Here is a 13,321-nt window from a genome sequence, read left to right on the forward strand (position 1 = left end):
CTTTTCCTCAAAAGTGCGTGGGCTCTTGGGGGATTTTTCATGAATCAGATCAAAATGTTAACTTCAGTTAATGCCATTGGTCAAAGATGCATAAATGATCCATGACCTGATTCAAGAGCAAGATTGAGTGCTCTATCGATTCCATATGATATATTGCAAATTTACGCCCAGCAATATAGTACCATAAATGGTGAGGAAGAAGGGGGAACATAGGGAAAACAGACTGAGTAGCTAAACATCCATTGTTGGGAAAATACTAACGTCTATTGTAAAGGCTGTCTGAACAGGATTCCTGGAAAATATCAACAGGATGTGACAACGTGGACATGGATTTATGAAAGACGACCTGCTGATGTTTGTTGAGAATATACCTAGACGTATAGATACGGAATAGATAGCCGTGAGTCAACTGCTAGCCCACCAGCCATGAGTGAGTGAACTGCCAGCACAACAGGCTTGAGTGACTGAGCCGCCAGCCCAAGAATCCATTTGGCCCGCAATGTCCAATCTAGCTCTCTGGAAACTAGTCCCTTCAGCCCACAACACCCATACTAGTGCTTCAGAAAGCCCCTCCCCACCCCACTGACCACCATTATTGGAATTGGTGGAGAGGTGGAATATTGCTTTGGGAGACCAGCCCTCCCGTGTGATGCTGAGAACCAACGGGTCCCACTTAGTAAGATCATAAAATCATACATCATAAGAGATAGGTAGAATTAGGCCATTCAGCCCATCTACTCTGCCATTCTCTCCCTCCTAACCCCATTCTCCTGCCTTTTCCCATAACCCCTGACACCAGTACTAATCACGAATCTATCTATCTCTGCCTTAAAAATATCTATTGACTTGGCCTCCACAGCCTTCTGTGGCAAATAATCCACAGATTCACCACCCTCTGACTAAAGAAATTCCTCCTCATCTCCTTCTTAAAGGACCGTCCTTTAATTCTGAGGCTATGACCTCTAGTCCTAGACTCTCCCACTGGTGGAAATGTCCTCTCCCCATCCACTCTGTCTAAGCCTTTCACTATTCTGTATGTTTCAATGAGGTCCCCCCTCATTCTTCTAAACTGCTGCAAATACAGGCCCAGTGCCGACAAACGGCCCAGTGCCTAACAAGTGGACAAAGAACCAATACGTGCACAAGATAACAACTATTCCACTGCTAGTCACTTCTGGATTCATGAATAGATTCCAAAGCAGAGCCTCATTCAGTTTGATCAACGTTCTCCCCTTCATCTTTATCTGGTTGTCACTTGAATGCAGAATTGGAGAACTCAAGATCGGAACTACTGTAAGAAACCTGAAAGGAAACTAAAAGTAGAATTTGTTCAACTCTACACAGATGATGATAGTCAATGCTGTGTTGAGCTGAATAAATGACTGGGAATGGGATAGAGACTGCAGTGTTCTGAGTAGACATAAAGGATCTTCCATATTGTGGAAGTTATCGAGAATGTTGTTCATGTAAACGAATTGAGATGGCGAGATTGGATAAATATTCGACAAGAGCAACTTGTCATTGTGTTTAATAGTGTGGAAAGAAAATCAGGGTAGGATACAAATTACACTGCTTGCTGGCTATCGGCCACTGGAGCCTCCCGACCACAACCAGAGTCATTAACGTGCCTGAGTTGAGTCGTGGATGGAGGGGCTGGTCAGAGGAGCAGGTATGCTGGGAATTGAGGCTGTTGTTCCAAATGTGCTTTGTTCTTCCTAATGTTCTCATTAGGCATTTCTGGATTATCGCACACAGTTCCCACTACCAAGCTCGTTTTCCAAATTGAAGCAATATGTGTGTTACATTTAAACATTAGAAAGTCAACATCTGGAGCTGAGTGCATTTTTTTGTCAGATGTGAAATCTTTGATCTAACGCTTGAATTGATCAGTTGCCACTATGTAGGCTTCTCTTTAGAAGGTGCATTACATTCAAAGCCTGCAAGGCCCGATGGAATTGTTTGATATGCCAAACCTTCCCCAAGGTGGTCCTGTGAACGTAATGACTCCAATTCTTGCACTTGTGCCAATTTATCATAAGAACCAGTAAATTACAAAGGTTACACGCCAGATGCATTGCACTGAAATGATCAACTAGATAGAAGTGTAGGTCTCAGTCCAGCAGAAATTCTTCTGTACCCCAGTAACGGCCCTGTCCCACTTTCCCGAGTTACTCACGACCTCTCCCGAGTTTTCCCCTTGATTCGAACTCGGGGAATGTCGGGTAATGTCGGTAGCGAGCTCGTAGGAGCCCGTAGGAGTCCGTAGATGTTTCGTAGGGGCTCGTAATGCCAGCCGTAGGAACTCGGGGCATCAAGTAAAGGGCCTGTCCCACGAGCATGCGACCTGCATGTGACCTGCATGCGACCTGCATGCGGCAAGCGTGACCAAACCGGAAGCGGGGGCCGCGCGGATGTCGAGTGATCCCCGTACAGGGCCGGTCCCACCAGCATATGCCTGCATGCGGCGAGCGCGACCAAACCGGAAGCGGGGGCCGCGCGGAGGTCGAGTGAGTGACGTGAAATTCGAGCGAAGTCTGCGGGAAGTTCGCGCGTGACGTACGGCGTAAAGACGCCCTTACGGCGTAGAGATGTTGCGCACGCCCGTCGAGGCGGCTGCGGGCTGGCAGGCCGTTGCCGCGCAGAATTTTTGAACACGGTCAGTTTTTCGGAGCCCCGCGCGATGTCGGGACCAGCTCCGCACAACTCCATACGGCTCCGGCGATCAAAGTGGGACTGGCCCCGCGAGGCCGTACGGCTCAAGCGACCACGTTAGGTCGCGCTTGCCGCATGGAGTCGCATGCTCGTGGGACAGGCCCTTAAGTCGGGACGTTTTTTCAACATGTTGAAAAATGTCCACGAGTTAAAAAAATAGCCCCGAGTACCTACGAACGGCTATTACTGAGTTCTCTGAGTTCGAATCAAGGGGAAAAGTCGGGGGAGTTCGTGAGTAACTCGGGAAAGTGGGACAGGGGCTTAATTCATAGCTGGTGCTCTGGTCTAGGCATACAGATAAGAAGATAAGAAACTAGCAGGAGTAGGCCAATTAGCCCTTTTAGTTTGCTCAGCCATTCAACAAGATGGAGGGTAATCCCTCGCTCCTCCCTTGTAACTTAATTGTCTGCCAGCTTTAACTCTAAATATATTCAACAACTCCCCCTCTTCTGTCCTGTGAGGTGCAGACCTCCAAAGGTTGGATCCATTATTGGAGGTGTGTAGGACTAGGAGACACAATTTCAGAATTAGGGGATGTCCATCCAGATGAAAGTAAAACATGTCACTTACCGCAATCTTAACTGGGCAACCACTTATTCTAAAATGAAGCCTAGTTATCCTGTCCTAGATATCCTGTTAAAGGGAATCTGCTCAGAATGAATTCTGCCAATTTGGGTGGCATGGTGGTGCAGCGGTAAAACTGCTGCCTTACAGTGCCAGAGACCCGGCTTCGATCTTGACCAGGGGTTGCTGTCTGTATGGAGTTTGTATGTTCTCATTGTGACTGCGTGGGCTTTCCCCGGATTTTCCGGTTTCTTCCCACACTCCAAAGACATGCAGGTTTCTAGGTTAATTGGCTTCGATAAAAAATATTAAAAATTGTCTCTAGTGTGTAAGATATGTGTAAGTATGTGTGTATGGGGTGATCGCTGGTCGGGACAGACTTGATGAGCCGAAGGGCCTGTTTCCGTGTTGTATCTCAAAAGTTAAAAAAATTCCCCTTAGAATTTCATATGCTTATAAATTGTAATGCTTTAATTTATAGGACAGACGTGCTACTTAAGAGGGATGGGTGCTCTGATTTTGAGGAATGAATGCTATGACTTGGGGTGCAGATGCTCCGACCTTAAGAAGCAAATGTTCTCATCCAGAGGGGGGGGGGGGGGGGGTGGCGGCTCTGTTCTTGGTGTACAGAAGCACAGAGCAAGCATGAACTAATGTTAGGGAGCACTGACTGTGGTGTAGGTCACTGATGTTCTGATCTAAGGTGCAGGAGCTTGGTTTATGGAGCAAATGCTCTAACTTGTACAGGTGATGTGGTATTGGATGTCAGTTGCTCCAATGTAAAAATGCAGATCCTCAGATGTCTGGGTGAAGGTGTTGCATTTTTAGCGACAAACCAGGGCATGACCTTTATGGGCCTGTCCCACTTAGGCGATTTTTTCGGCGTTTGCCGGCGACTGTCATAGTCGTAGAAGGTCGCATAAAAACCGGCGACAATGTCTACGACAATATCTATGACAACCTACCACCTAGTCAACGTCAAGTTACGGGAAGCTACCGACAACTGGCGACCCATTAGTACGTCCACCTACGACCACACCTACGACAACCTACGTCCATCTGCGACAAGCTACGACAAGGTACGAACATGTCCGCGCAACTGAAGACAACTTAAGACAATTCAGTCGCTGGTACCCGTCACCGGTTGACGTAGGTAGTCACCAATGGAATTCACCGAAATCAGCCTATGTCATCCTACGTCATCCTGGCGACAAACTACGACAGCACCTAAGTCAGGAGGAGTCAAGCTACGCCCATTGGCGTCAAGCCCACTATTGCTGACTGTCGGCAAAAAGTTTTGAACTTGTCAAAATCCTGCGATGGCCTGAAAAACACTCCAATCAAATGCCCCGAACCAGGGAAATACATGTTGTGATCTGGGGCTACAGATGTTAGAATCAGAGTCATAGAGAAATGCAGCAGGAGCTTAGTGGCCTTACCAACCAACTGTGGGCTGTGGGAGGAAACTGGAACACCTGGAAGAAACCCACACAGTCACAGGGAGAATGTACAAGATCCACACAGACAGCACCTGAGGTCAGAATTGAACCAGGATCTCTGGCACTGCAATGGTTTCCTGATTCACTGGTGGAAATGCTCTGACTTGGGAGGAGGGAGTGGCTCTCTGTTGGGGTGATGAAGAGGCACAAATCCCCTTATCTATCTGGGGGTAGGCAAAAGATGGTCTCCTCTCAGGAAACAGATGATGTGATCTCGGAGAGAAAATTCTCTGAACTAGGGTTTGGTCTTCTCTGGATTACAGATGCAGATGGACTAATATAGATGCAGAAGTAGATGCGCTGGCGTTCTGAGGAAATGCTGAGAACCTGAGGTATGGTTGTGGTGACATAGTGAAACACGTGCTCTTGTCTAGAGAATGAGAAGCTCTAAGCTTGAGGCTCAGATAGTCTGATGTAAGGGCTCAGGTGCCCTGATGTAGAGGTGCTGGTGCCCTGATCTGGGAATCCCGGATGCTCTTATCTACTGGTGTAGATGCACTGAACACGGTGCAGTTACTCTGATCCTCTTACATGGATCTGTAGATGCTCTAATCTTATGACGACAGCATTGTGATCTGTGGAGTGAATGCAGTTATCTTCAGGCAGAGTGTCACAAATGTTTGAAAGCAAAATTGCTGTCTATAAAATATTATAAAAAATGTTAGTTGACATTAAATGTTAGAGCTGCTAATCAGTTTGTTTCTTTGGGTCTGTAATGACTATTCCTGGTATCAGTCTTTCAGACTAATGTGTGATGGTATGCCTGTGTTACCCAGAACCTAACCATCTGATCTCCACGTGCAGATTATAAAAACACTGCACAATTATGATCTTAGTTCTAAGATATGCACAAAATGCTGGAGTAATTGTGTGGGACAGGCAGCATCTCTGGAGGGAAAGAACGGGTGACGTTTCGGGTCGAGACCCAAGGGTCCTGGCCCGAAACGTCACCCATTCCTTCTCTCCAGTGATGCTGCCTGTCCCGCTGAGTTAATCCAGCATTTTGTGTCTATCTTTGGTTTAAACCAGCATCTGCAGATCCTTCCAGCACATAATATTATTTCCATCTTTTGTGTCACACTTTTACAAGAGGACTAGGAAAGACAATATCAGTGATGAGTTGATGATGTAGTTGTAACAACTGGAAAATTAAACTATATAGAAACAAATTCTACCAAATTTACTGATGTAATATAACTTGCTTTTGCATGATGATTAAAAGTATTGAATTAAATAAATGACCTCTTCACTAGTTTTATAAAATCTCATGCTAAAAATGGCCATAGTTTTCCATAGTAAGTTTTCATTTTAAAATGATGCTGACTCTGGCTTTATGTCTTTGCTTATGATTATATTTATTTATGTCTCTCAATAGACAATAGACAATAGACAATAGGTGCATGAGTAGGTCATTCGGCCCTTCGAGTCAGCACCGCCATTCAATGTGATCATGGCTGATCATCCCCAATCAGCCATGATCCCCGTTCCTGCCTTTTCCCCATATCCCCTGACTCCGCTATCTTTAAGAGCCCTATCTAGCTCTCTCTATCTCCATATTCATAACCAGAAATACCAGGATCTTACAGCACAGTGGGAGCGAGAAGTTTAACAAATGCTCAGACAAGGTTCACAAATAGCTTGTTATTATTTAGTCAATAACATAAAAAGCAACAAAGCTTATCCTGAGCCATCTAACTTTGTATTGTATTTATTTATCATATGTACGCACTATCGTGTAAAAACCCCAGCAAAGATTACTTTTCCTCCAAATTATTCCTGTGTACAAAGTTAGACTGGAAATGCTAAGGGCAAATTTTAAGATTTATTAAAGTGCTTGAGAATAAATTTATTTTGTCATACAGCATAAAAGAAGACTGTTTGAATCATCATGCCTGTGGTGACTCACTGAAAGAACGACCTTATAGTCCCACTTTCAAAGCCCTGGAAAAGTCCCCCTTTTACAAATGCACCTTTTAAAGTTACGCCTGCCTCCATTATCTTCAAGGCAGAGCAGGCCAGATCATTGCACAATGCATTAACATTACATAGAAATAATTCTCCTCAATTCCCCTTGGTTTCTTTTGGAGATGATCTTTAATTTGTGTCGTCTAGTTATAGATCGTGGGCCACTAGGAACAGTTTCTTTAGTAAGCCCCACTTAAAAATCCATCCCATTCGATGTATAAACTATGTTAGCATAATAATGATATGATGATTTACTCTGGTTCACAAATTAGTAACAAAGGGACACCAATGCAGGATTAGTGGGGAAAACATAAAGGACGAGTTTCTGCAGTATTGAACTTTCTATCACTAAGAAGCTTGAAAACCAATCCCGGCTTTAGTACACATGACCTGTTCAAATAAGGGCTGAATCTGGCTGAGATCCATGGACTATGCAATTACCTGTCATTCTAATACATCTCCATGGCACAATGCCCACTAACATTCATAACAATTCCTTCTTCCCCAGCACTGTTCTCCAAACACTGTAAAGAAATACAGCCTGGGTCGCTCACAACTTTGATTCCCTTCAGTTACTTTGCATTTCCCTCACCATATCACAACATTGCAGCCGGAAATTTTACTGACACCACCAAATTAGGAGGCTGGAGAAAAGGAATAGGTGACATTTCGGGTTGAGATCCTTCTTCAGACTGAGAGCCATGGGAAATGGAAACCATGTAGATTGGCTCCGGAGTGGAGTAGTCGTGTCAGTTCCATTTGTCTACTCTTTCCTTCTTGCCCTAAATATTAGGTTTAAAGAAGGATCCTGACTCGAAACAACATCTGCCCATTACCCTCCACAGATGCTGCCCGACCAGTAAGACATTTATTAGCCCTGAAGATCTGTGCCAATTCAATCCCCTTTTAGTTTAGTTTATTGTCTCATGTACTGAGACTCAGTGAAAAGCTTTTTTGAAAAAGTCCCGCATTGAGGTAGTGAAAGAGCTCTTTATATTCAACATATGTTGTTTAAACTTCCCTTTAAACATATGTGCCTGCTGCGTCAACATTGGCAAATAGGAACAACTTTACTATATTTTCATAATCTTAACCCAGCTTATTCAGTGAGGTCTGGAAGCATGAAGATCGACACAAAATGCTGGAGTAACTCAGCGGGACAGGCAGGCAGCATCTCTGAATAGAAGGAATGGGTGACTTTTCGGGTCGAGGCCTTTCTGTGATGAAGCATTTCAAAAAGTACATCTCAATGAAATTGAAAATGTCAGGAGAAATATTTTCCAATTGGAGACGCAAAGGTTAAAATAACTTGGTTTCTCTCGTTTTGATGTTTCCTGTTTATGTAGATGCTAACTGTTCTCTAATACTTCAAATAATTTCACTGTTCCAGGTTGAAACTGTCTCCTTCGCTGAGTTTTACCAGCATTTTTGTCTTCCTTCTCTAGATTATCCCTTTGTAGAATCACAAAACTATCGACCACATTCATTGTACATCCTCCGGGCTGCAGAGCTAGAAAGAATGAACTTGCATTTGTAGAGCAGCTTTCTTGAAACTCGATAAAAACCATGCATCTTCAGACTCAATGAATCATCATTACTATTGAAGGAATTGTAGAAGGCAGAAAGATTTTGATTGTTTGAAAATCTATTTTTGATTGCTGATTTGGGGATTAAAGTTCAGGGAGCTGAGAGAATTTCAATGTACATCTTTCAAATAAGGTAGTGGATTGCCTTTCCATTCACCTGTTAATCACTGAAACAGTACTAGCGCGTTTAAACTAGGCACGAACCAGTTGATAATTCTGAGCTCCCTCAACTTTTAGTCTTGCCAACTGTGCAGTTTAAGCCTTGGCACTTTGAAGTATTATTTAATTTAATTTAATTCTATTAATCTACTGGTTTAGAAGGAAAACGCAAAGTGATACGCAAGATTATTTTGTTACAAGTTCTGTTTGTCCCTTGTAGATGTTGAGTTGAAGTTGACAGAGTCCAGCAATGGGATCTGACATTCGCTGTTGCTATGGCATGTTGCTAGGATTTTTTTAAGGTCCTGGAGATGTATCACAGCAGCTGCAAGGTCATTGTCATTGTGTAACAAGTCCAATCTTGCCGCAGAAACATAATCATGCTTCATGCGTTGGGAAATTCAGCGAATCTTGCTTTTCGAAAGAGAGGAAAAAGAATTTCAGGCAGTATTTCCAAATCATATTTAACGTTTCTCTCTATTTTTATTCAGGGATATCCAAAATTTGAGAGCAGTAGAGTTTCATTCAGCATTTTGCATTCATACTGAATCAAAGGCTGCTAAAGCAGATGTCCTAATTAGATGTCACTATTCAGTTTTACCCCTGATCCAGCCGGCCCCTGATCTGATTGCACTCTGTCCATTTAGAGTACTTTCTATCAAAGAAACCGTCAGTAAGAACAGTTTTTAGCTGCTATATTCCGTGGGGGATTTTGCCGATGAGATCATGGGTTCCAACCATAAACCACACTCCTTCTCTATATATCTGTGATTCTATATTCTGTGATTCAGATATTCTGCACCATTTACTCATTTGTTTTATCGCCATCCACTTTTGTTTTGGATTATCATCCCATTCTTTAAATGTAGACATCTCCATCTTCCCACAGGCTTTTTGCTACCCCGCCTACCCTCTTCCCTGATTATATCCTTGCTTAAAGTTAATTAAGTCTCTGAATGATGGAGGATCATTGATATGAAGCATTAACTTTATTTCTCTCTCCACAGATGCTGCCTGACCTGTCAAGTGTTTCTCAGCATTTTCAATTTTTATTCTGGATTTGTCCAGTTGTTATAGAGACAGGCCCATTGTTCAACATGTCTCTCAGCTCTCAACAGATGTAGTAGCCTCTGTACTGAAAACTAAAGCCCCTGTCCCACTTACGTGTCCTTGGCACGCTAATTACGTGACCTTGTGGTCGCGTTGAGGCGAGACGGTCCCGCGAGAGTTGGGCGCGATTTCATGCGTCCGCACAGCCGTCTGGAGCGCGTGACGTCATTTGAAGATAGACACAAAATGCAGGAGTAACTCAGCGGGACCGGCAGCATCTCTGCAGAGAAGCAATGGATGATGTTTCGGGTCGAGACTCTTCTTCAGTCCATTGCTTCTCTCCAGAGATGCTGCCGGTCCTGCTGATTTACTCCTGCATTTTGTGTCTATCTTCAATTGTCTTGGCCCCGCTCGGGGAGTAGGAGTGGGGGCGGATCCGGACCGCAACAGCCGTGAGCCTCAGGCCGAGTTCGGCGATCGTTTGCCTGCTTCTGCTGCTGTTGAAGGTGAGACGTTGCGTCGCGCCACGGTCTTGGGCCTGTCCCACTTTGGCCGTAAGTTACGTGACAGGCCGGTGGCGCGCGAAGATTTCGTTTGCTACAAAATTTTGGAGCACCGCACAACTCCATCCCCCTCCACGCTTCTCAGTGGGACCAGTCCCACACGGCCACACGATGCCCTTGCGCCTCAATGCGACTAACGAGGTTGCGTAATTTGCGTAATTGGCCTTAATGTTTGCTATTCTGAGCCCTCCAACAATATATTGCACAATGTCCAGTGTTCATCGTTTTATTCTTTCACCAGGTGGCGTTGTCAGCGATGGCAGCCTCGCCAACAGTCTGTCTGTCTTTTCGTCTTTTGTTTATTTTTAGTGTGTTTTAAAAAGTATGTGTCTCTGGTTTGTTTTACGTGGGGGGTGGGGGAGAGGGTCGGGGCAACTTTTTTTCAATCTCTTACCTCGCCGGAGATGCGATTGTTTTCCTGATCGTATCTCCGGTCGCTCTGCGGCCTAACATCGTGGAGCTGGAGGCCTTGCTCGGAACTGACTTTGAGCCCCACCGCGGGGCCGTGGACATACCATCGGAGCCTGTGATCCCTTGCCTGGGATCGATGCTCCAACTGCGGCCTGCGAATTTCAGCATCGCGGAGCTCGCAGTCTCGGGTAGAGACTGATGTCGGGAAGCTCCAAAGTTGCAGGAGGTTCCACCAGCTCCGACCGGGGGCCCGATTGCCCGGCGCGGGGGAGCTGAGATCCCCCCGATGCGGGAGCTTGATCGTCCCGATGTGGAGGGCTCGCCGCTGGCTGCAAGAGCCAAGATCGTCCAGTCAACGGAAGGCACGAGGCCCTCGACCGCGTGAGGACAAAGAAGGGAAAAGATTGAACTTTTTTTTCGCCTTCCAATACAGAGGAATGTGGAGGAGTCACTGTGGTGGATGTTTATATGAACATTTATTTTGTGTGTTTTGTTGCTTTTTATTGGTATGGCAAATCAAATTCCTTGTATGTTGCAAAACATGTTTGGCTAATAAAGTATGATTTTGATTATGATTATGATCATGTTACTAATGTCCCCAATAATACTATATTAATTTGAATGGTGTTTTTGACTTGCTCATTTTGTTGGGTTTAATATAGAGGTAAAAACTATGTGAAGAAAAAGATACGTGAGGAAAATACTTTCCTTTTATCCCAAATGGTAAAGGAAATGTGACCGAAATTAAAAATAAATTTACAGACAAAAATGTTCTTCCAATGTTGCAAATTTCAATGGTGACAGAATGTGTGACTAATTATGACAATTGAACAGTCAGCTTATGATGAAAATAGAATGGGCAATTCACACAATATTGAGAAATAACCGTGCTTGAAATTGGGTGCCCACTTGTAGCAGGCAATTTCTGTGATTTTCTGGTTTTGGGCAGCATTTATCACTAGGTGAATTAAACATTGCATGTGCGATCTTGCTAGGCCCAATTAGGCAGCAGCGTATATTACAGTATATTACAACAGTCGCTGTACTTCAAGTGTATTTCTGTGCCTGTGAAAGTCTCAGGACATCCATGAATTCATGAGTATTGTCACCTGAACTCAAGTTCCATAGAAACATAGAAACATAGATAATAGGTGCAGGAGGAGGCCATTCGGCCCTTCGAGCCAGCACCAACATTCATTGTGATCGTGGCTGATCGTCCAAAATCAATAACCCGTGCCTGCCTTCTACCAATATCCCTTGATTCCACTAGCTCCTAGAGCTCTATCTAACTTTCTTAAATCCATCCAGTGATTTGGCCTCCACTGCCCTCTGTGGCAGGGAATTCCACAAATTCACAACTCTCTGGGTGAAAAAGTTTTTTCTCATCTCGGTCTTAAATGGCCTCCCCTTTATTCTAAGACTGTGGCCCCTGGTTCTGGTATGTTCCCAATGTTATTAACATGTGGTGGCTTTGCACTTCAGTCCCCTTTACCCTGGGTTAGTGTCGTTACTGGGGAGATATGGACATATGATCTCCCATATGTTCTCACCCCTCCTGTGCCACTCCCCACTCTGCTGATGAGAGAGTGGGATTCAGTATGAGCCCAGTCTCAGCAGTGCCTGGTGTCACTGTATTCCAAGCACAATGGCAGGGCTAACATGGCAGCTTGATAGTCACACATGCCTCCTACTGATTGTCAGGTAGATGAGGTGATTATTTAAATGTGTATACCGCAATTGACATTTTGTATGATGAAGTTGGCTGTAAGGTCCATAACAGAAAACCACAGGGGAATGATTGAAAAGCGTCTGAAACCACCTGAATACATAACTGCTGCCATTCCCTCTTGTAAATGTACAGCCTGAATTGTCATCTCTCTATATCTTGCCACTCACTGTTCCAACCAGTCAAGGTTTTTGAATGCACTGTTCTTCCCAACTCCACGACCTGCACATCCCAGCATTGCAATGGTCAAGTCGTCAAAGGCAGCGCTTTCACCATGATCCCTCATTGTCCCCTTCACTGTCACTCTTCATTTTTCTCCAGCTTCTCCCACCAATTGTTCATCTCCATGGTTTCTCGCTCACCCAAATGTCAGTATTTATTATTTATCGACTGAATCAACCCCTTCCTTTCAGTTTCCGGCAATCAGGTCTGCCCCCTGCTTTGCAGTGCTCCCTGGTTAGTTGCCTGCTACCAAGCACCACATGCCCCCTGGCCCAATTCTCCATGCTTTCTCCTCCAGTAGGCTTATCTCCATCTGCTCCTTTGCATTCCTGTGTTTTTATTACTTTAGTCCCTGCCTTGATATCTCTTATGCAAAAACATCTGTGTGCCTCAGGTGACAACAGTCCACATCTTACCTGCTGACTTATCCATGATGCAGTAATCAGGCGAGTTTTCGAAGTACACCAGCTCGTTTTTGATCAGCCTGCCCGAGTGCCTGTTGGCGACTGTGAAACCAGTTCCATCCTGGTTCATCGTCACCTGGATTGCCAGGTTATATTTTTTCCTCAGGTAATCTCCGGTTTTTCTAAAGTCCGACATTGCTAACCAACAAGTCCTCAGTGTACACGAACCACTCACTCCGTGGCATTTGCACTCTAGCTTCATGAACCGCTTTACAGCCTACATGGGAGAAGAAAGGCAGAGTTATCACAGTCACAATAAAAACTATAATTGCTTAACTCAAATGATTTTCAAAATATACATGTCCCCAATCCTGGAGATTGGGGACATGTATGTTAACCTGCTGTTAACCTTCTGACATTTCTTACCCATTTACCAACCAATTGAAGCCAGCATTCAAAT

At 44.6% G+C, this 13,321-nt stretch overlaps 1 protein-coding gene across 1 annotated transcript in view; it reads right to left on the minus strand.

The window, feature by feature from the left end:
- Window positions 1–13,321, minus strand: part of wnt2b (Wnt family member 2B) — a 53,343-nt gene that overhangs the window by 5,859 nt on the left and 34,163 nt on the right. The window contains exon 4 of the mRNA XM_033042321.1: window positions 12,874–13,138. Coding sequence (XP_032898212.1) covers window positions 12,874–13,138 — 265 coding nt within the window. The remainder of the gene's footprint in view (window positions 1–12,873; window positions 13,139–13,321) is intronic.

The sequence above is a fragment of the Amblyraja radiata genome, chromosome 24 (genome assembly GCF_010909765.2).
Source record: "Amblyraja radiata isolate CabotCenter1 chromosome 24, sAmbRad1.1.pri, whole genome shotgun sequence".
Lineage (NCBI taxonomy): Eukaryota > Metazoa > Chordata > Chondrichthyes > Rajiformes > Rajidae > Amblyraja > Amblyraja radiata.